Source organism: Ixodes scapularis, unplaced genomic scaffold, assembly GCF_016920785.2.
Source record: "Ixodes scapularis isolate PalLabHiFi unplaced genomic scaffold, ASM1692078v2 PGA_scaffold6__148_contigs__length_123643588, whole genome shotgun sequence".
NCBI classification, from domain to species: domain Eukaryota; kingdom Metazoa; phylum Arthropoda; class Arachnida; order Ixodida; family Ixodidae; genus Ixodes; species Ixodes scapularis.
This window is the reverse complement of record NW_024609881.1, coordinates 117,391,939-117,415,424: the sequence shown is the minus strand read 5'-3', so window position 1 is coordinate 117,415,424 and position 23,486 is coordinate 117,391,939. Positions and strand designations below refer to the sequence as shown.

The 23,486-nt window shown below is 46.7% G+C and overlaps 2 protein-coding genes across 2 annotated transcripts in view; one reads left to right on the top strand and one right to left on the bottom strand.

Annotated features, from left to right (window-relative positions):
• Window positions 1-23,104, bottom strand: part of LOC8033421 (DNA topoisomerase 3-alpha) — a 29,556-nt gene extending 6,452 nt beyond the window's left edge. The window contains exons 1-9 of the mRNA XM_029969761.3: window positions 22,552-23,104; window positions 21,422-21,500; window positions 20,098-20,206; window positions 17,819-17,962; window positions 16,861-17,031; window positions 15,702-15,808; window positions 14,705-14,779; window positions 13,497-13,677; window positions 10,178-10,284 (exon numbers count right to left, since the gene is read on the bottom strand). Of these exons, the coding sequence (XP_029825621.3) occupies window positions 10,178-10,284; window positions 13,497-13,677; window positions 14,705-14,779; window positions 15,702-15,808; window positions 16,861-17,031; window positions 17,819-17,962; window positions 20,098-20,206; window positions 21,422-21,500; window positions 22,552-22,904 (1,326 nt within the window). The 5' untranslated portion in view covers window positions 22,905-23,104. The remainder of the gene's footprint in view (window positions 1-10,177; window positions 10,285-13,496; window positions 13,678-14,704; window positions 14,780-15,701; window positions 15,809-16,860; window positions 17,032-17,818; window positions 17,963-20,097; window positions 20,207-21,421; window positions 21,501-22,551) is intronic.
• Window positions 1,667-8,369, top strand: LOC8033423 (protein ALP1-like). Its single transcript, XM_029969763.4, has 3 exons — window positions 1,667-1,813; window positions 6,770-6,994; window positions 7,210-8,369. The coding sequence occupies exons 1-3, from the start codon at window positions 1,695-1,697 to the stop codon at window positions 8,000-8,002; spliced, it is 1,137 nt and encodes a 378-aa protein (XP_029825623.3). The 5' UTR covers window positions 1,667-1,694; the 3' UTR covers window positions 8,003-8,369.
• Window positions 23,105-23,486: the final 382 nt, after the last annotated feature.

Sequence of the window (23,486 nt, the reverse complement as noted above, 5' to 3'; positions counted from 1 at the left end):
AGATTGTGTCATAAATTTTCGAATGAATGTATATAGGATTACCCAAGTCACCCGGCTCAATCTAAGATGGACCATAAAAATCGACGCCTGCACGTAGCCATCTAAACTTTTCGTCAAAGGTGTATTTCACAGGTCGCTTTTTTCCTGTAAAACTACAAAGTGTATCTCCCTTTCTGTAAAAAATAAGGCCAAGAAACTTGCCAGGGTCTACGGCGGGCAACGACTCAGACGACCAAGTCCAGTAGCGGGGTGTGTTTGGCGTTCGTATTGATAGATGGCGCTACCTCCCCAACGCGACGACTTGCGACCACCGTTGTTTATTAAAATGAACGTAATCTTCTTTAAATGTACCTTTAGATAAAATATAAATGCGGACAATAAAAGCGAAGCTTAAAGTAAAAAAAATGTGTCCGCATAAAGACGGCGCTTTTGCTGCGAACAGATTTCGTCTGCGTGTCGTCTGCTTTCTTTCGCTGGTCAGCTAGACCTTCGGACGCTGCTCCCGACGCCATCTATCAATATGCACGCCATACGCACCCCGCAACTCGACTTGGTCGCCTCCGTCGCCGCCCGCCGTAGGCTCTGGCAAGTTTATTGGCCCTATTTTTTACAGAAAGAGAGCTACGCTTTGTAAAGTCCCGTTCACACTCTTGCAACCGAGCACGACCGAGAGAGACGGGACTCATTAAAACCTCTTAAAATTTCTTAGGACGAGAGAACACACTGGCACGTTGGCGCCATCTATGCGGTGACCCTGGAACTGCATTTCACAAGAGCGAAGGTTTTGCGGTATTTCCTAGGTCAAACGTGCGTAATACCTATAAGAAAGGCTCGTTTGTAACGTTGACAAAAGTTTTTCGAGCCAAGAAAGAAAGGATAATGCTCGAGAGAAATAGAAAATATGCCGGACCACCAAGTTTACACTGCTACCCAATAGATGGCGCCAGTGTATCCTCTCATTGTAAGAGGTTTCAAGGAACCCAGTTTTAAGAGGTCGCAGGAGTGTGAATGGGCCTTAATTTTACAAGAAAAAACCGACCTGTGAAATACACCTTTGACGAAAAGTTTAGGTTGCTACGTGCAGATGTCGATTTTTACGGTTGATTTTAGATCGAGCCTTTTGCTTTTGCCACAAATTTTATATTGATTTTTTCACAATTTGCATAATGAACTAAAAAAGATACAAAAAGCAACAAAGTATGACAAGAAACAAAATAAATAAATAAAGGCTCTAATGAACAAAGTAAGAGTAGCTTGTACAACTAATAAGCACAATAATACACTTTTTTTTTAAAGCCAGAGTTCAAGACACAAGCAGAAATAAAAAAACTAAATAGTGACCAAAGCGAAATCACACATCAAAACGTAATATTTCAAGGAATGTATAACAATACTACTACTACTACTACTAATAATAATAATAATGATATAATTCATTTGCAAAGGAGGGGCATTTCTAGCGCACAACACAAGGTCGTCAAAGGTTTGTAATTTGTATTATTACAAACAATAATAATAAACCAGCCTAAATAACCATAGAGTTATGTAAATAACGAGCGTAAAGCGAACTTCACGGCATCACACCGTTCGGCGATCCTCCCAGCGATGACGTCACGGCAACGGCGCCGCATCACGTGACCACACGAGTCGTCTCCCCGCCGATTATTCGACCACGACGACGCCACGACGCTGTCATGGCGGGTCCGCCAGGTCCGCGACCCTTCCTCGCCTGCGCCGGTCGGATTCTGCTCGAATTATTCGACGACGACAGCGACGATGACCTCATCCTCGAATTCCTCGACGACGAACCCGAGTGAGCTACGATTCCACGCGTCGCGTTCTCAAACCTTTCATTTCCTTGAATCGAGAACCCCCGCGTAACCCCCGCTAACCCTACTACCCCACGGTCGCCACGAGCAATGGCCGAAAAATGGCGCAGACGCGTCGAGGCGGAGTCACACCGCCATGACGACGATCGCAACCCTAGAGATCGGCGTTAGCAGACGACGAGTCGATGACCGTTGAAAGAGTCACCCGCGTCAACTATCACGGGCTTTCCAAAGCTCTAATAAGCGACCGCCGATAACACGACTCGTCTAACAATTTCTTTTTTTCTTTTCTTTTCGGAGGTTTTTAGATACAGCGATAACGCCAGCACCAGTGCCGCCGATTACGCTTTGCGCATTAAGTCAACAGGCCGCACTTTTGCCCGTCTCGGTCTTGATGAGCATCGTACCGGCGTGCGCGGTCAATTGCTTGTTCTGTCATGGTTCCATCTGCCGCTTGCCGACAATTTGTTTTAAGACAGCGCGCGAGCGAGACAAACGCGCTAAAGGGGGGAGCAGCATGCTTTCTTATGTATGTCTAAATCACATCGGTCTTGATGAGCATCGTACCGGCGTGCGCGGTCAATTGCTTCTTCTGTCATGGTTCCATCTGCCGCTTGCCGACAATTTGTTTTAATACAGAGCGCGAGCGAGACAAACGCGCTAAAGGGGGGAGCAGCATGCTTTCTTATGTATGTTTAAATCACAAAACTTTTTTGTAGCTACAGAAATGAGTCAGGGACGTCATTCTTTGGTTTTCAAATATTATTTGTTAGGGAGAATGTTTGATGGAATCTGAGTTTGCACATAATTAGCAAATTTAAGGCACACAAGAAAAGGTACAGCGAAAGTGGACATACTAATTTCGGCCACTAAGTGCCAAAAGCGAGACATTCTTCACTAAAGGATGGCATTTGATCGTAGGACGGCACTCGAATAAGGGCGAGAAGAAGTGTCGGACGGCACTTGAACGCTTCGCAAGGGCCGTCAGACGACGCTCTGGACTCCGCATTCTTTATAGCCCCTCAGCCCCCTAATTGGGGGGAACATTGCGCCCACTTTGAAAGTTAAATGTTTATTTGTGTGCTGAGGGACAGGCCACATGGAAGACGTTGCCGCCCGTGCACACGTGCCTATGTAGCCGGTTGAAGTAGACGATGATGGCAATGTGAAGCTTGTTGGCTTGATGTGTGCGGAATGTTGATGATGATGGGATGGTGAAGAGGGTGATAGGTGAGGTAGGTGAAGTCTGATGAGGTATGCGAGACATTTGTGGGTGCTAGTTTAGAGGTGTTTGGCCGCTGCCTTGCAGAGCTGTGTCACCTCGTTCCTATTTGTGAGGGGCAGGCTGGTGATGGCATCAGGCAGAGACCTCCGAAGTCTCACACCTCGGAGGAGAAACGAGTTGTTGTGCCGTTGAGCCCGCGCGAAGAGAGGGTCGATGCTTCCGGTCCGTCTGTTGCACTAGGGTACAGAGCGAAGATAGTCATCCTGTGGGACCCCAAGGCCAATCACTTGAGCCCAGGGGCAGATGCAGGAATTTCCAGGGGGGGGTCAGGTGTTGGTCAGCGTACCATATGTTTAGGACCCCCCCCCCCCTCTCCGCCGTTTCCACGCCCTAAATTTTTACACATGCAGAAATCAAGAGGGGGTCAGTACATCCGGACCCCCCCTCTAAATCCGCCCCTGCTTGAGCCAGCAACCGTTAGGTGGCTACACCTTGCCGGTGGGGCAGTGTGACCCACTTGGCTGCTCTCAAGAGCTGGGTTGTCGGTACGTCATGCGGCAAAAGGTGAGCTTAGAAGGTACGGCAGTACATGTCGTAAGCTGCTTGCCGCTGGACGCAGTTTGTACTGGTAGATTCTGTGCAGGTGGTCCAGGCTTGGATCTGATCAAGGTCCTGTTGCAGTTGGTTATATTCTTCCTGAGATTGAATTGGCTGAAAGAGGGTGGGGTCATCTGCATACATGATGGCGGTAGTCTATAACCTGGACAATGCCATTGATAAAAATTGAGAAGAGGCTCGGGCCAAATACTGCACTGCCTTGGTGGACTCCGGATTGAGCAGTTCGAGGTTGGGACCTTGACCCATTGAAACATCACATTTTGCTGTCTGTGCAGGATGAAGTTAGATAGCCAGCAAAGTAGGGACCCCTGATACCGGTGCTCTCCAGTTTGGTGAAGTCGAGCTGTACCAGTTGGCACGGTGCAGAGTTGTCCAGGCTGTCACTGATCTGGTAAACAGCAGTGATCAGGGCAGTTCCGCAACTTCAACCGTGGCAAAAGCCACGTTGCGCCGAGACAGAAGAGTGTGTTCCTTTAAGTATATGTGTAGGGCATGGTATTAGAACCTGTTCCATTGTACAGCAGACGACTGAGGTTGTGGAGATTGGTCTGTAGGATTCTGGTTTGTCCGCTGAGGAACCATTTCCTTTATAGATTGGAGTGACGTAGGTCGGCTTCCATAGGGCAGGGACGCACCCAGTCTCCAGGAGCTGCTGGAACAGTCAAGTCAGTAATGGAGCCAGTTTTTGGTCACTCGCTTTAAAGAACACAGGGTGGATGCCGTCGGATTTAGTCGGGTGAGAGCCTCTTTGACATTGTCCTGGGTGATGGGGATACTGATTAAACAGGGAGCGTAGGCCAGCTGTGGTGATGATAGGTAGGTTTCTGGTTGCGACGAGGGGCTGCTGGGTGGTGTCCAAGCTGCAGCAAAGTGTTTGCTAAAATGTTCTGCAGTTTCCAGGTCGCCTAGAGGCATATGTTTAGAGCAGACATGTTCTGCTTGTTGCGTCTTGCACAGGCCCAAAATATCTTTGGATCTCTTATGGCCCACTGTGCCATGTCCAACGTGTAGTCCCAGTGCATCTGTCTGATGCGTTTCTTCTGGTCTCTCTCTGTAGGGTGCCGGCTGCCTAAAGTGTAACGGGGCAGTTGGTTCATTTTGCCTGTGCGAACAGCTGACGCTTTTGTCAGGCCTAGAGCAGTATCTCCTTCGTTATCCATGTGTGCTTGGAGTGTTTCGTCTTTTTCTGGAAGGGAAGCACTCTGCTTCGGTGGCAGGCTTGAAATCGAGCCATATGTCGTACGTGTCTTCGTGGTTGTTTTAGAACACCATGCCCAAGGGGCAAGGTATATAAGTGAGTTGATGTGGTTGGTATCTAAAACTTGCAAAGTTATGGAGGCGTCTGGCATGGGGTCCGGATTTAGGCAAATGATGGTATGTGGTCGTAGTTAATGCTTTGTGGTCAGAGCCCGTGAGGCTGGGTTCCGTGAAACAATTTCAGATGAGTGTGGGATTAGAGACGAACATGGAGGTCAAGGAAAGAAGCTCGATTATTGCTGGTGCTGTAGCTTGGTTCGCTGCACACTTAAGTAAGTCCGAGTGTTTCCATGTGGTCGAGGAGGAGAGTGTCAGATGGTCCAATGGGCATGGGAATGGGAGCGCTTGCACCTGACCAGTTAATGTGCACATTGAAGTCTCCGACCACCACCGCGTTGGAGTATTTATTTGTTGGGAGGGTAACAGGATAGTGACGAGTGTAGCAAATTGTAGCTTTCTGTTTTGCTGTTGCAGTATGGGACACAGATATGTAGAAGCCTCTGTTTTGCATGAAGGTCCACAAAAATGACCTCGAAGTCATCCCAGTCCAGGTCGTGTCTTCTGGTGCATGTAATTGATGACGGTATGGCGGTAGGAACTCCACCACCAGACCTGTTACGATCTTGCCGGTGGACTTTGAACCGTGCTAGGTCGATGAGTTGGCTGTCTTCAATAGAATTTTCCAGCCAAGTCTCTCGCATAAGGCGAATATGGTGTTAGGGCGGGACCCTGCAAGCACCCAGAACTCCAGCATTTTTTGACAGATTTGAGGGAGATAATTAGATGTATGTTGTTCTCCTTTTTTTTCCGTAATACTGGGGGCTGTTGGTTTGTCCCCAGCAAGGGCAGGTGGCACGATCAGCATTAGTGCTGGCTGGTTCGGTGTTTGGAACGGGCTGTTGGAGATAGGAGCTGGACTGGTACTGGTCCACTGGAGCAGGCCTTGAGCATGGGCCTTTCGGGGGCGAAAAGAAATCGTCATCAAAGGGGGGGCAGAACGCAGACACCGCAATACCATTCGGTGGGTGATGCAGCGAGTCGCCTGTAAGCGAGCGAAGCTCGCACTTGAGGTGGAGCGACGAGTCGCAAGATAAGCGCAAAAACAGAAAGACAAAAACGACAGTACACCGCACATGCTTTGGAGTGTCTTCCCACTCTGTCCTTGTGATTTCTGGTGCTCATCGTTTCAAAGCCACGTAAACCTCCATTACACCATCGTGCCTTGTTTTAGCAAGAACTTCCTTAAATATTGCTCAAGGGACTCTGTTTCCTAATGTGGGAGTTTAGGAGATTGCAATGTGAGCACCCAAAACACCCTTCCAGCGCTTATCACTCGGGCGAGAATGACGAGTCGCCGGGTCATGGACGCTTGCGCAGCGTCTGATATTCCGCCGAAGAGAGCTACTGAACATTTCCGACTGTTGTGTGTACTGCACCCAAAAAAAGTGGTCCCTCGATTTCCACTCGATGACGTCGTAGGAGTGTCATGCAGTCGCCAGTCGCAATCCTGGCAGCAGCAGCTGCGACAGATGTGGGAAACGCCTGTTCTCCTGTGGGTCACTTTAGCTTGACAGTCCTCAAAAGGTTTGGCAGCCAAAAGTTGGGACTTGCATTCTCTCTTGCTTCTTTTCTCTCCATAATTTCTACGCCCAACTGCCAGGATTGCAACATCCGGCACCATGACACCCTGGATTTTGTGATGTCATTTGCTGCGCCCTTGGGGCCACCTTTGATGCATGGGTGGAATAAGACGCTAAACACACCCGTCGGAGCCGCATTCCAGACAACGTAGTTGAACGTTGGCCCCGTCCCACTGATTGTTATGGTTGGTTGTCTGCAGCGAAAGGCCCAAGCGCAAAGACTTCTTCGAGGACATCATCCCTTGCATGTCCCCGAGTGACTTCAAGTTCCACTTCCGTCTGTCGAGGGAGACCGTAGCCAAGATCCTCAACATGGTCCACCCTCGGATCGCCAGCCAGAAGGTTGCCCCAGGTCGACCAATGGTGGATCCTCTCAAGCAGACGATGGTGGCTCTGTGGTGCCTCGGCAACAGAGAGTCTTTCAGGTACTGCTTTGGGCGTGCAACGGGTCTAGTGCACAGACAAGCTGCATGCTATGGATGGTTAGCTTTTGTCCAGTAGCTCTATTGGCAGTTGAGACAAGCTTTAGGAATCAAATAGAAGATTCACAGGGTGTACCAAAAAAGTGCAGGTTGCCACAGTGTGCTCCAGTTGCTTCTCATTCCACCCGTTCAACATGCATCCATCGCTTTCTCTGCAGGGCCATAGCCGACCGGTTCGAGCTGTCCAAATCCACCGTCTTCGAGTGCGTCGGCCGGGTCGGCGCGGCCGTGGTGGACGCGTCTCCAGACTTCATCAAGTGGCCCGACCCAGAAGCGGCCAAGTCGATCATCGCCGGCTTCGAGGCGCGCTCCGGCTTCCCAGGCGTCATTGGGGCCATCGGCCGAAGCCACATCCCAATCCGTTGTCCCGTGGACGACTCGGAGCGCTTCCGCAACAGGCTCGACTTCCACTCCGTCGTGCTGCAGGCCGTCTGCGACCACAGGATGGTCTTCCTGGACTGCAGCGCTGGACACCCCGGCTCCACCAGCGACATGCTCGTCTTCCGGCGCTCGCTGTTCATCCAGAGCCTCGAAGCCTCCAAGTTCCCGTTTGACAGCCACATGGTCGGAGACGCTACGTTTCCGATCGGTCCGCACCTCATGGTACCGTTCGAGGACGACGGAGAGCTGGGTGAAGAAGAGGCGAGCTTCAACGAGAAGATCTTCGACGGGTGCGAGACAATCGAGCGCGCGTTGGCGCTGCTCAAGGGACGCTTCCGGAGGCTCCAGGGGTTAGAGACCGGGAGGAGGGACTTGGTGGTCACCATCATCATCATGGCTTGCGTGCTTCACAACGCATGCATCATGTGGGACGACCTGCTCGAGGAGTTTAAGGTGTACAGACGGAGCCTGGACAATGACGATGGCGACGATTTGGTGGAGGTCGAGGAGATAAGGCAGGGGGTGGTGAAGCGGCGTAAACTGGCGAGTGCGCTCGCAAGGAAGCGGTGAGGCCGGCGGCAGACTTTGGAGCATCGACTGACGAAGCGTGACCCGTGACACGCTGACGGAGCTTGGTGATTTTGTTTGGATGTTTGTGTGCTCGAGCTTTCGAAGCATTCTTCCTACTCTCTGTGAACTTGACGGGCACTTCGAAAAAGTTGCTGTCTTTCCTCGTCTATTTTATGTTCGTGAAAAAAAATTACAGCAGCCCTCTTGGCCTGTTTTGTTTTAAGAATGTTGCCAAGTCTGTTGAGGAACAGTACGAAATAAGTTCTAACACTGCATAAACATTGCAGCTTGCTTGCAACGTGCCTCAAGTTTTGAAAGTATTTGTTTATCGTATTGTGAGTTTGCTATTAAATTGTTGGTATCTGCAGGGGGAAAATGTTACTAAAAAGGGTTTCTCTTATGTGCCCACTATTGTACAGGTTGGTTATATTATACCTCCATCATCCGGTATGTATTTTTTAAACAAACATGTTGATTACAGCGATGCAATTGCTGCGCCAAACTGCACCAAGGGCTTACTTTGCTATATCCTGCTATATTTAACCAAAATGTAGCCCACATGTGAGGAACTTATGCCAAAATTGCACCAAAACTTGATTTTGCTTCATTAAATACTAAAATTATAATGGCTGAGGCCCCACTACACATCCAGATCGTTATGGTAGGCTTGCACTAATTTTTAGAACTTCAGATTTTTGATGCAAATAACATACTATCTGATCTTTCTATCAGTGTCGAACACTGACGGTACTCGGAATTTCCGCGATATCTCTTGCTCTGGCCTGTAAGTTAGCTTTGTAGCGTGCCCTTCTCACCGCACCCTTGTGTACTGCAGTGAAGCGGTAACCGCAAAGTAAACATCACAATTTCGCTTATTTTGTTTCGCAGTGCATCCAAGCGCTAAAGGGCATTCTTCCAGAGCGGGACTTTAAACACGCAAGCGTCGGGTATATTGAAAAGAAGGAACCCTTAGTTGGAGTAAAAGTTTCTGAATTATACTGTGGCTATTATTTATGATGAACGGCGGTATTCTAGCGATACCTTTTTCAAATTCATGATTTAGTGAGGGTACTCCCGAGAAAATGTATATAAACTGCTGTATAGGTTTATTTTTATTTGAACTCCATCGTTTAGTCGTCACCTTTATCTATGTTTTATCCGTTCGAGGTACAGTCAATAGAATAAACTAAAACTAAATTAGATGAAGCAGCAGAATTAAACGTGGGAATAACCTGAACAACTTTGGCAGAGATCAGCATGCATTCACATGCTGATCTCTCTTATCATGAGGTTCTACATACAAAATGTAATTAATTCTCATAAGTTAATGACAAAAGATTTTTTTTTTTTAATTTGAATTAAGCATTTTTGTTTAATTAGATTCTTTGGAAATTGAATGAAACACCAATTTGTGTGCTCAAGATTATTCTAACATTATTTTAGTTACATTTTATTTTGTACCTAAAATGGTCATTCACGGCAGCCCCTACTGTCCCTCATCGACCAGCATGTTGTTGCCATGCCTAATGCTTCCACGCGTTGCACAGAAGTGAGAAGGCAAAGCATCCACGTTTTTTTAGTTGGATAGGCCAACACACAAATCTTCACATGTATATTATTCACAGTGGTACGAATAAAAATGAAGTGTGTGCCTGTGCTCCAAAAGTACTTCTTGCTGCTCCATAATTGACTTTTGGCTGTTCCGAAAGATGCCACAAAATGACCTGGGTCAATCGCATCACTGCAATTACTTTTGCACATTTTTGTGCTGTTGGTTTACCTATTTGTGTATTAGACATGCAACAAAATAGCTAATGTGACAGTGAGGTTGTCGCGCATGCATGTCATCGAGACAAGATGAAAGACCGTGCTATCGCCAGGCAAACATTTAACGACAATACTGTTTACGAACACGTTTGGCGAAGTACGTAGTGGCCGTACCACAACTGTCCATCAAAAGCGCCCTTCCTAACCTTTCGTTACGTATTGAGCCACTCAGACGCCGAGAAAGTGTCCACACCAAAAATCTTTTACGCATATTCTCACATCGCTGCTCGGTATGTATGTAAATAAATAGTACTATACCTACATTTTTGGTCAACCTTCCTGCCTACCAACTCCCCACATTTTAAAATAAACTAAGAGAAAATGGAAGCGTGAGAAAAGTTACGACACCTCGAGGCCGGCGGCGTGCTTGATGGGGTGTATCGGTGGGTGGGCCTGATCGGACTTTGTGCCTTGCCGGGGCGTCAAGCCGTCTGCCAGGAGACGCCTCGCAAAGTCTGCGGGTGCAGACGACAAAGCAGAAGTGAGGACGCTGGAAGCGGCTTTTTCCTACTTTCCCCAACTGAATATACTTTCTCCTCAAATGTCTGAGTCGCCTGACCATTCCACATGTCGTACGACTTCCTGACAATTGGCAGACGTACCCGGGTAAAGGACACATGCAAAGGAAAAAAACATTTTGTTTAGACAGCTTAGATGGAAAAAGTATGTCATAAAACGATTTTACAACGAAGAAAAAAAATTTTTAGAGCTATATTTACGGCGCTATACGAATTTGTAGTTGGCGCTCGAGGGAGCCGCCGCTGGTCACGTGGTAGGCCCGCGCGCCGCCGCGCTGCGTCGCTGCCGCACGCTGAGCGTTGTGCAAACGCCGCTTCAACGCCGCCGTCGCCGCCGCCGCACAAGTTCGTCTGCTTCGGGGCGCCGCCGCCGTCGTCTGACCGGCGCACAGGTCTATCACGTCTGCTTGCGCTTTTTCAGGAGTTTCCTTTGGGCTCTAAAAGTTACTTATTCATCTTAGTTTTTTGTTATACTTCAAACAAAGATGAATAAGTTACTTTTAGAGGCCATAGGAAGCTTCCAAAAGAACGCAAGCACCACGTGATAAATAAAGACCAGTCACATGATAAATACGGACCACTTTTCCGCGGTGCCCGCGGGCGCCAACTACAAACTCGTTTTGCGCCGTAAATATAGCTCTAAAAATTTTTTTTCTTCGTTGTAAAATCGTTTTATGGCGTCCTTTTTCCATCTAAGCCGTTTAAAAAAAAATGTTTTTTTCCTTTGCATGTGTCCTTAAGACTCTCCAACAATTACCTTAACTTTCCCAGGCTCCTTAATCTTCTCACAACCGTTTAAGGCTCCCTAAACCTTTCTGGCCCTTTTGTAGTTCCATCGCATTTTCAGGCTCCCTAAAATTCTTCACCTTTTTGAGCTCCCTAAACTTACCCGACATCTTTGCACTTCCCGAAGTTGTCCAATAATTCCATAACCCAGCGATGTGATTGCTGCACCACTTGCTCCGAATCGCACCAAAGGCTACATCCTGCTACATTTAGCCCAAATGTGAGGAGCTTGCACCAAAATTTCGACAAAACTTTATTTCACTTCATTATAATACTGAAAATATAAAGGCTCAGGCTCCGCAACAGTCCAAATCGTTATGGTAGGCTTGTGCGAATTTTCAGAACTTACGATTTTAGTCGCAAATGACGTACTATCCCATACAATCTCGCTGTCGGTGTCAAACAATGACAATACTCGGAATGTTTCAATATCTCTTGTGCTCCTAGTCTGCCCTGGCGTGTAAGTTAGCTTTGCTGAGTGCGCTCGTCACCCCGCTCTTGCGTACTGCAGTGAAGTGGCGACCGCGAGGTAAGCATAGCAAGTTTGCTTATTTTGCTTCGCCGCAGTGCATTTGGGTGCTAAAGGGAAAGCGTCACCTCAGAGTGGGACGCTAAAGGGACACTGACAGTGCATTTATGCTCGCCAAGGTTTTTATTTGTACGTGACATACAAGAGCCCAACTATCCAGAACACAATTCACGGCTCAGAATTTGTTTTTGTTTCCGTCCAAAAACCGCCAATCGAGAACTGGCCATTTTCAGTCGCGCTCACTCTCTTCTCTGTCGTTACTTATCGTTTTCTATGGTTTAGACACAACCACCAAAGATAATAAAAGTCGTGGGTCATCGAAGACACACACTCGATACTAAAAATAGACTGAAAATAAGACACCCATTTTTTGTGGCTTCTAAAACATTGCAAATACGTTGATTGAAAGAAAAAAAAAATAGCTGCACAGCCACCTGACTTTTGGTAACATCTTTTCCTCTAAATTTCTCCTTCCTCCCCAGATCGGTTTAAGCTTCGAGCGGTTGCATTTTTTTACTTTATTAAAAATATGCGTGACGCTGTAGCAAAATATTGATTGGGTAGTCTTCCGACACCATAATTGATCCCCTGGCAAGAAATAACACTTCTTGGGGGGTAAGTGTTAATTTACCAGCTCTTAGTTACAGTAAAAGTTTCTGAATGAAACTGAGCTTATTTTTTATAATACACTGCGGTATTTTCTCGATATCTCGCTAAATATCTCGTGCATTTAGCCAGGCTACTGGCAAGAAAATTTATATAAACTGATTTATAGGTTTTTCTTGTTTTTTTACCTCCTTTGTTTATACCCTGTTTCACCTTGCATCCACAGGAAGCGGATGCTTTGAGCTATCCTTGCCAATCCCGCTCTGTGGACGAAGTCCGTGATACGCTTTCCTCGCGTAACTGTGCCCCCCTCCAACGTCACGTGACGCTAACACAGCCTTGGATTGGCTCCGATGCCTCGTAGCATCCGCTGCGTCCGGACGTAATGTGAAACGGAGTATAGGTAGTTGTTATTTTTCCGTTCGAGGCACTATCAATAGAATAAATTAAAACTCAATTATGTTAAGCAGTAGAAGGAAGCTTGTGAATAACCTTAACAACTTTGACTGGATTATTTTAAGAAGGCACACTTATCGTTCACATGCCAATCTCCAACATTACAAGGTTCTACATGCAAAATGTCATTGGTTTTCATAATTTAATGATAAAGTTTTGTTTCTTATTTGAGATAAAGTTTTTGTTTTATTACCACCTTTAGAACTTGAATGGAACATCAATTGGTGTGATCAAGATTATTCTAACATTATTTTAGAGGAATATACTCTTTGGTTTACATTTTTATTTCATACCTAAAATGACCAATCAAAGCGCTCCCCTCCATACTGTCCACCATCGATCAACATCTTGTTGCCATGCCCAGTACTTATATATGCAACTAAAAGGCTGGCCCTGTTCAGATAAGATCTTTTTTTTTTACTCCTCAACATGTGTAGGGAACATAATCAAAAAAGATTTTACAAAAAACAATATTTGAAGAGAAGAAAAACGTTGAGTGCGCCAGAACGGCACATTCCATTTTTTAAGTTTTTGTTCATGCCATGTTTGGTGACACCCACCACGCAAACTCCAAATATCAGAAATCTCAAATTTTTAATATTTCTGATATTTGAGACCGACTTTCCCCATCACTAGACTCCCTAAAAAAGTGTCACAAAAGCATTATGCCACTAAAAAAAAAAAATGCGGCAAGTGACTTACAAATTTTGACACTGTACTAATACTGCCACACTTTCGTCCTCATGAACTCAAGAGAAAAACAGTCCCCAACCTCCCCAGCGTGGGTCCTGCGTCTGTGCCTCGACCAGGGGCCTGAGGTCCATGTCCGGGGGAAATTTGGTGGTCTCGGTGCGGGGGTAGCTGATGAGTCCATCCGTGTACAGCTTCTCCGCTATTTGCATGGTCTCTTTCGCCGACAGGCGCAGCTTGCGGGATGACAGCTTCTCAAGCTCCTGCGTTGGCCGGTTTTCCGGTGGTGGGTTCGTTCAGAATGCCGAAGAACATGCCGCAAGACTACAGTCTGCCACAAAGGAATCAAAGCGAACGCTGGAGAGGACACCGCCGGCTGTGACGAGCAGACGGCTTTGTGGGAGGCGCTAGCCCCGCCGTTCTAAACCTGCAATAGACTCTATGGTCTATATTGTCAATGGGGTCCACTGAAAACACTGAGAGGGCCACTGATGACGCCTGTTTCATCAGTGGGATCCATTTGGAATGCTCTAAGGGAGTGGTTCTCAACCATTGATTTTCGTGGACCCCTTGTGGATCGGTGGAGATAATGGAGGATCCCGTTCGTGGTGAGGGGAAGATTAATTATTATAACGATTTAATAAATGAATATAGCTTAGAGACAGTGTGAAGTAGTCTTTTCTCGTTGACATACACACGAGAAAACTCACCCGAAAATTGGAATGATTCTTGCCAATCTAAATAAAGACAACTTTTATTATCCGGACTTGAGTGATAAAACAGGGCTTCGCGGACTCCTAGAATGTTTTGGCGACCGAACCCCGATTTGAGAACCACTACTCTAAGGACCACTGAGCAGACTGTCGTGTAGATAGAGACCATTCAAAATGCGCAAAGGACCACAGCAGTAGTTTGGTTTGTAAGTGAAATCTATTCATAATGTTGAAAGAACCTGTGCAGTAGTCTGTTTCATCGCTGGGTCCAAATAAACCATAAAAAAAGGCAGCCTAGTAACTTGTTATGTCCAACCAGAAATCGTCTGCCTCAAATCATTGTCCAGGGCAATCGTAAGAACAAAAGGGCAACTGCATATGATTTCGCCTGGAAACTTGAAACTGTGTTCTGAGTAGCTAGAAAGGCCGACAGGAGCTGTTTACGTCGTTGACAAGTTCGCTCGACTAATTAAAGAAATCCCTCGGTGGCTGGTTCTGCAGGCAACCCGAAACTGCGCTTCTTGTCTGCGTCACTCAAACTGCTCGCGCCGAGATAAAATGGTGCCGCACCACTCACCACTGTGTCCATGGGCTGCGGCCTCCACTTGGACTTGGGCTTACACTTCATTTCCACCACCTTTGCACGAGGGGGCTGCACGTGCACATCGAGAAGTCGGAGGGACAGTGATGTCGCCATTCCAACCAATTGGCACGCAAGAGCCAATCACAACAAAGAGTGTGTAAGATTGGCTCGTCTTAGCTAGTGCTTGACCATGCTTGCGAACAAGTATGATAGAACGATCTAACACGAGGGGCTCCAAGTTGGACAGTCGGCGAGAAACTCTTCAAGATCGCCAACTGCCGCGATTGGTCGGCGTCGACCAATCGCAGTGGCCGGCAATCTCACCGACTCTGTTGCCGAAAGTCCAACCCTGGCTAGCATTACAGTGTGGGTCCCATTTAAAAGTAACGGCGTTTGCTAGACTGGACATAGAGTCGCCAACTAAGCTAAGCTTAGAGCACTGACACTCCGCCCCCCAGCTTATTATGGGCGCCGCCATTTCGCTGCCTATTGCAGAGTGGGCACGACTGGCAATAGTTATGATTAGAAAATGTGACTTTTTGAGCCCTGGACACGGCGTCGGGAAGCTCAGGCCATATCCCCTCGCTCTTTCGCGGACCATTTTAACATTTCTGGAGGATAGAAAAGTGTTTACCGCAACTTCTGACGAGGCTACAGACAACTGGAGACAATGATTTTAATTACCAAGGTTGTCGAAGTGTCCGTACCCTGAAGAGTGGCGTATATAGGGACTCTAAACTGGCCCACGCTCTCTCAACGCAACAAATGCCATTTTAATTAAGGCATATGGCTCATGATCGAACTTCCTTCTGGTTCAATTTCAAGTGTCTGCAGCTGCATTGTCACGCACCCGCACGTCAATTGGCGGCATTTTACAGAGCAAATTTCGTGTTGAAATTTGAAAGGAAGTGGCTAACCCAATGAAGGAAACCAGTCGGGCAACTACGAGAGAGCTGACCAATAGGTGGGAGATGAAGCAGATGACACTCACTTCTCCCTGGAGACAGCGCTGGTAAAGAAGGAAGCAGAGCTGGTAGTCAAACAGCCGGTGCCGTTTCCAGGAGAAGTCAGCCAAGATGTCGTCCTTCTTGTGCGTCACTGGAGCAGAAGGATGACGGTAACCACGAAATGGAGAGGGATAATAAAAAGGGAGTGGCAGTGAGGAGTAACAAAGAGACTAAAGAAAGGGAGTAAGAGTGAAACTAATGAGAGAGAATAGCAAAGAGACTAGAGAATAGGAGGGAGTACCAGTTAGGAGTAACAGACATGAAAGGGACTAAGGAGAAATAAAAAGAGTGAAGAAAGAGAGTAGCAGTAAGAAGTAACAATGAGACTAATCCAAGGGAGTAGTCGTAAAGAGGAACAATGATCCTAATGAAAGGCAGTAGAAGCAACGAGTAAGAGAGAGGTTAATGAACGAGAGTAGCAGTAAGGAGTAACAGAAAGACTAAAGAAACAGAGTAGAAGTAAGGACTAACATTGACACTGAGAGGGAGTAGCAGTAAGGAGTAACAAAGAGACATGGGAGTAGATGTAAGGAGTAATAGCATGACTTATTAAATGGAGTAAAAGCAAGGAGTAAAAAAAAGACACTAAAGAAACAAAAAGTGAGTAACACAGTAGATTGGTAACAATAAGGATCAAGGAGCAATTAACTCCTTACAAGGAAGGCTAAAAGAAGGGAGAGGCAAAAGAGGTACAATAAGAGGGCATAATAAGAATTTAACAAAAGAGAGCAACTAGAGGTCAAATGAAAGGGAAAATCAAGAAAGGGTAAAAAGGGAAATAAAAGAAGAGATTAAGTAAGAGGACCAATGAAAGAGAAGAACAGGAAAAGGGAACTAAGTAAAGGGAGTAATAAAATGCCAATAAAAGGAACAAGGAGGGAGTAAAAGTGGCACCATTTAAAAAATCGATTAGGGAAGGAAATAGTAAGGAGGAGAAAAAAGAAACAAAGGAAATATGAGAAATAGAAAGGCCGGTTGGAAGGTGGATCTTTTTAGGAGCAAAGAAAAGGGAGTAATAAAAGGAACTACCAGGAGGGAGTAAGGGGGGCATCATCTAAAAGAGCAATTAGGGAAGGGAGTAAAGAGAAGAAAGAAACAAAGCCAGAAACGTGGAGTACAGGAGGGCAGTCGAAAGGTCCTCACGATGGATCTTCCAGAATGGCTCGGGCACGAAGTTGAGGATTTGGCGGTAGCGCTCCACCACGAAGCCCAGGGTGGGGAACTGGCAGCTGCCATAGCTCACCAGGCGGTCGTGCAGCTGCTGGGGGAACTCCCGCTTGAGGCGCAGCGTCTGTAGCCGCGTGAATGCTGCCCCTGCCACGCAACCAGCAAGCGGCATGAGAAAATGGCCAGTGACTCGTACATCCAAAATCAACGCATGGAATGCAGCATTAAACCTATCTGTAAATAAACAAGATACTTCAAGGAAATGCTATTCTGAAGGAGTGATTGTTTAAAATTTGTTATGAAGACTTCAAACAGTGGTTTCAGAGGGTGGAGAAGATATCTATCGACTTCCCCACTGAATTTAGCGGGTAAATCGACGTCACTCGACCTGACGCTACGTGATGTCATGTCATTTAACCGTGCTGCGCGACATTGGGTCGTATAATGCCAATTTGCCCCCTACATCTAGCAGGAAATCCGACGTCACGTGACCTCGCGGCATTACGCGACGTCTCGAAGACATTGTGACATCGCGTCACAGCATGGGAGCGCGTTCCGTGACATCAGCTCGTATAATGCCAATTTCCCTGCGAAGTTTAGCGGGGAAATCGACATCACATGGCCTGGAGTCACGTCGCGGCATTACCTGACACACTAAAGACAGTGTGACATCGCACCATGTGGACGTGTTGCACGACGTCCAGTCATGTAACGCCGATTTCCTTGCTAAATTTAGCAGGAAAATGCACTAATGAACGGATGGACGAATTCCTTGCATTAAAGGGTTCCATTAAAATGCCTGCCATGCATTAAAAAGAGGCCCTGTTACCAGGGCTACTTAATCTAGGGATTGCACGACAGATGCAATATCGCACTCTATTGACAGGTCTCCAAGTGAGCAAGTCAGGCAGAGAGGAAGGGCGCACGGTCTCACCTATCCTGAGATCGAGTTCCCTGCGGACTTCAACGGCTGCATTGAGCTTGGGGTCGGGGTCGGCCAAGTTCTGGCACGCACGAGCCACGGCCTGGGGCGTGATCTCCGAAAACCGGGCCCGGTATACCCGAACTCCCGGTTTCACTGTGATACGACGGAGTGGAGCAAAAACAAACATATAAAAGAAAAGACTAGGACTCAACAAAAAGCTTCGGGCTGCTCGTTTCATGTATTGTAACCAATTTCCTCCTACCAGCATTGCAGACGTGAAGGGGTCAGCAACACTGGTGCGATTTAGTGTGTAAGGAGCAGCCTGATAGCACTGCGAGGTTAGACTAGTGAACAGACGCACTTATACAGAAGACTCCAGCCAATGGGCAGTTCTTGGTCCCGTATCAAGATAGAAGTTAGCTAGGCAATAACACAGAATGGGACCACCAGCTTGTGTGATCACATTGACATCCTAGTTTCATAGGCAGTCAACAGTACTAAGAAGACAGAGGGACAATTTGCTGCTTGCCAGATCCCCTTGCAGTGCAATGTAAGAAAGAAGAAGCTTGCATGAGATGCCCTTAAACAACTCATTGTGATACTTTTTAGCTGTATCTTCCATACCTAAAAACATATATAAGGATTCTCCGTCCAGTTATGAGCTGGTGAATTTCCTTTAATGGCCAACCTTAAATTGAGATTAAGGAAAAGGGGAACTCTCCCATTTCCCAGTGGTCGGAGGACACTAAACTGAATTCAAGAACTCCTCCATTGGGTTCCATAAAATTTTCTTTTGTGCAAAGTTTCTACGGACTACAGGGTACAGCCGCAAAGACTAACACATTTGGCGTGCTTTGTGAAACTCGAATTCCAAACATACATATCTAAAATCGGGCACGCAAACATAGTTTCGCAACAAGTTTATGTCTAATTTTTTTTGGAACTCAGTCAGACGGGGTAAAATATTAAAAATAGAGCAAAAACGGTGGCCATGCCTTTCCTATGCCCTATACCGGATGTTCGTCGTCTGCACGCTGGTTCGTGAGCTTGCTCCCAGGTGGCCATCATTATTCATATATTCCGTCAAAAGTATGAATTATTGCAATTATATTGCTCATTGCCAGTCTCTGTTATTGGTTTTTAGTGTTTTTACATTCAGCAAGGCACCCGGCACACTAAACAAGTGACAAACAGGCTGGTATAGACCATTCCATTTAGCGCTCTCTGGGCGGCACCATTTTGTTCGACAGCAGCGCCCTCTCTATACATCCGGGAAATTCAGCGGGTTCGGTGGGGTAAAACGAGAGAGAGGGCACGCGCCTGACTCCGCTAGCAGGCGACAAAACGGGAGGTTGCCATTCTCCATCTTTGGGCTGTATCGGCGGGCTGTACGGAACATCGAACTCTCGCTCGTGGCTGCCGTTGTGAAGTGGTTCGCGTTCTTAGAGTAGTTATGGCTACTCCAAAATCAGCCTAGAGCTCCATGTTGTTCTACTTCGGTAAATGATCAACTGACATATCTTTTTTCCGCTACTTAAATAGCAGTTGAGTCAGCCGGCAGTACTACCCTCAACTACTGCGTGTATTGCGGCAGGAGAGCACGTTTTTATTTACTATTTCAGACATCCACTCATGGTCGCTAAAGGCCTACACCAGTACGAACTTTGTATGGTAAAAAAGGTACAGCCACCGGATTCACTTTTCGCCGGAGAGACCGGCCAATCCGACTCAGTTTTCCCTTTTTTTTTTTTTTTTATTTGCACGCAGATAACATTGCAATTGGACCCTGTGAGTCTTTTTATCTAGCATAGTATAACACGACAACTGGCATACCAAAATCTGCGCATCTGCGCTTGAAAGTTCCAAAATGACGCGATTTTAAACAGAGTTTGCACGCCAGCCGGACGCTAGCTACAGCCCACTCGGCGGAGCGGACGAGATGCGGGGTGAGAGGGGGAGTGCATTTTTTTCTCTTTTACCCTCTCTGCTATGACCCTAATGGAACGGTCTATAGGACAGAGGAAATACACGGCCTTCGATTTTGCTTTATTTTTAATATTTCACTACCTCATAATTGAGTTTTAAAAAAAGACATAAAAGTTCTGGTGAAACTGTGTTCGCATGCCCAATTTCAGGTATGTATGTTTCAAATTTGAAGTTTAAAAGGCATGCCAAATGTGTTGGTAACACTTATGGCCACTCTCCGTACTTCCCTCTTGAGAATGATGAATGCAAAGGAGGAAAGCCTGCTGAGAAGTATTCTGCAGGTGAAGCGTGAATCAACTGACCTTTGCGACAGACGCTGATGATCTGGAAGCCGATGTTTTCCCCCTCGCGATCGCAATCAGTCCAGATGACGAGGGCATCGCAGTAGCGAATCTCCTTCTCTAACGTTTCCTGTGGGAAGGAATGTCACACTTAAAGGGGCGGTGCAACGATATTCAGTCGGAATGTTTTTTTCTTTACACGAGCTTACTGGCACTAGTGGGACTCAAGGATATTTGCACGCAACGCCACTGACCAAGAAACTCCTTTGTTGCGCTGTAATTTCGAGGACAAAACCGAGTGTCTTCATTCAATCTCTCCTTCGCAAAACCTGATGACTTAACTGGGCGGTAGCAGTACCGCCCAGTGACGATATTTGAATGCGGCTCATAGATTGGACCCGAGCCTGGCGTGGACACTCGATTTGGGCTCGTGATAATCGATAGCTCGAGAAGCATTCGGGTAGTGCCCTGTGCCCGATCGCTGCAACGACGACAACAGCCGAACCATAACAATGTCTGGAACTCAGCGCGTGTCCTGTGCCTTGCCAACCCCAGCGCATGGCTATAATCAACATTGGCGGCATATAATCGGCTCCAGAACGCGTGGCCGCTTGTTCTGGCTGAGAGTTGAGGATGTGAACTCTGTTTGTTTTTCTTTATTTTTCTGCTGCGACTTCGATTGCGTGTGGTGGAAAACGAACGGGTATTTCACAGGTCAATAACATCAGGATCCGTTCTAAGCGGTATTTGCGGAAAATACAAAAATCGTTGCATTGCCCCTTTAATGTTCTATTAAATTCGGTAAGGCTTCCGACGGTGCTTTACAAAGCACATAACCAATTTACAAATATCTGTCAAGAACAGTGGTTGTGGTTTACCACAATCAGTAGGTTGATGTTTCATAATAATTTGTCTGTAAGAAGAGATATGTGCAAGTCGTGGCTTAATTGGACCCAAGTACTGCCGTGAAGTGCCTTCCACCAAATACTACGCCAGGCTCAAAACACAAACAGCTGTGTGCTTTTTTTTTTTTTTTTCTCTCTCGTAAAAATCCTTGAAGAAATTTTACGGTTCATCTGCACTTCGCAGGGTTCCTGAATTAAGCAGTTTACAAAGTCGTCTTTACTCTTTTCAAAATAGTGACCTGCAGGCAAATTAGTTCTCAGTGTACTCCACAATAATATGCTGTTATTGGACGAGCACGACAAGAGACAGAAAAGAAGGGTCATGGGCCCGAATGGCATATAAATCGTGCACACACGGATTGTGTTAAAAAATCTTTTGTAAAACGTTTATGGTGCAAAGTGTACGGGTTGCAGGACACAAAGCATGCACAAGTCACTACCTTGATCTTCTCGTAGTTCTTATCCCCGCAGGACATGATCACTGGAGCGTGGAAGAGTTCCACTGGAGAGCATGAATGCCTGCAACATGACATGCTATTAAGCACACATCCCGCGATCAATTGGGGAAGTGCTGGAGTTTCTACTCGCAGCCAGTTCAAACAAATCTATGCTGAGAGCAAGTCGTCTGCTTTTTTCGCAGGAGTTGTGGTGACATTAGAGTGACGCCGAGCTATGATTGGCTTCGATTGCTAGATGCCTCGAGGTATACCCACTATTTTTTTCAATTGGCCAATAAGAGCTCGGCGTTCTGACATGATCACCACCGCAAGGCAAGAAGCAGACGAACTTGCGCTCCGCACTGAGTCACCAAACATGCCTGAATAATTATGCGGTATATGCGGCATAGGAACTGTCGGCAAAGCAGTTATAAGCATCTTGCCTGAAAGAACCTTTTAACAACATTAAAATTATCTTAGTAAAGACATAGTTACAATAGAGAGTATTAGTATATCTTTGAGATACTTCCGATAACGATATGATGCATGCACAAAAGCATTGGCGGAGTATCGGGTATCGTTATCAGTCATCGAAACGATTTACTAAAAGTCGTTAATAATAAACTTGTACGTACTCCTAGCTGAGCGCTGGCAAACTTGATGCACTAGAGTCCTAGAAATTTCAGACTGCCACTGCCAAGCACTCAAAGACAGTCACACTACTGCACGTGTGATCAGTGATGCAATGCAAACTGACAATCAAACAGCGTGTAACCGTTGCCAAATCAGCAGACAATCAGAGACACCATCACCATCGCGGAAGCATGAGGACAGTCAATCATGTATGTGTGCACAACCGCTAGGAAATCGGCAGCCAATCGCAGACGGTTGCACAACTGGCGGCAAACCAAGGGCCAATCAGAGACGCTGCGCAACCACCACCAAACCAGATGGCCAGCCAATCGCAGACGGTTACACAACCGGCAAGCAAACGCCACGAAACCAGATGGGCCTACACACATACCAGTCAAAGCGGAGGCGGTGACATCGCCAACACATACACACCATCCAAAGCAGACGGTTACACAATTGTCGCCAAACCAAGAGCCAATCAGAGGCTTTTGGCCACTCACCACTTTCTGTAATCGCTCACAAATTCCAGGGTGAGCAGATGACCAGACACAGACGTCATTATCATCTTGCAGTTGGTGTTAAACAAATTGTAGTCGAATTCGTAGATTTTGTTGTAGACAGACAAGCCGTCACGGCGACGGTACGATCCGCGCGACATAATTTCGGACAAGTTCTTGGCGGCGTCGTTTTTCTCGGCCACATTGAGAACCCTCATGCCGGGTTTGAACTCTTGGTCTTTACTGTTTTGACTGGCTTGACGTGACGACAAAATTTTCGAAGAGGCGCGCTTCCCCAGCAGCAGACATCGCCTCAGAGAGGATTGCAGACGTCGCAGCGTTGCGGTTGATGTCATGAAGCGCGCACGGGTTTCAGTAAGATCGTTTGAACGCGATCACTTGAACTCGGATCTTGAGCTACGAACGCTTTGATGCTTCGCTGGAGATTGAGCACAAAGTGCCGGTGAAAAGTCATGCCCGGTTTGATCAGTTCGAAGTTTCGACGGAGCAGAACAGAGCGGGAAATCGGAAACAAAATAATGAACCCAGTGTTGACGACCTGCGCGGAGAATTTTCTCGTTTCTGGGGAAGGGTAAGAAACTATTGTGGTAAAACTTTCTTTTCCGTGTGAATAAATTTTCCACAAATATACAACTTGATTATAGACGCATATCAGATGCCAAAATTGACGTTCGTCTCGATATCAGCAAACAGAACCATATTATGTTTTCAGTTTCGCTTACGATCCGCTCGCTTCAAACAGCTTTTTGCCTTCATACGACGCCAACGACGCTGTACAATGGTGCCTGGAACGCGTCTACGACTGGTGTGTTTACCGCAAACAAAAAAAGTGGTCCCTCAATTTCCGCCTGATGACGTCAAAAAAGTGTCATGTTGTGCCGGTCGTGACCCTGGCGGCGTTCCAGCAGCTGTTGTGT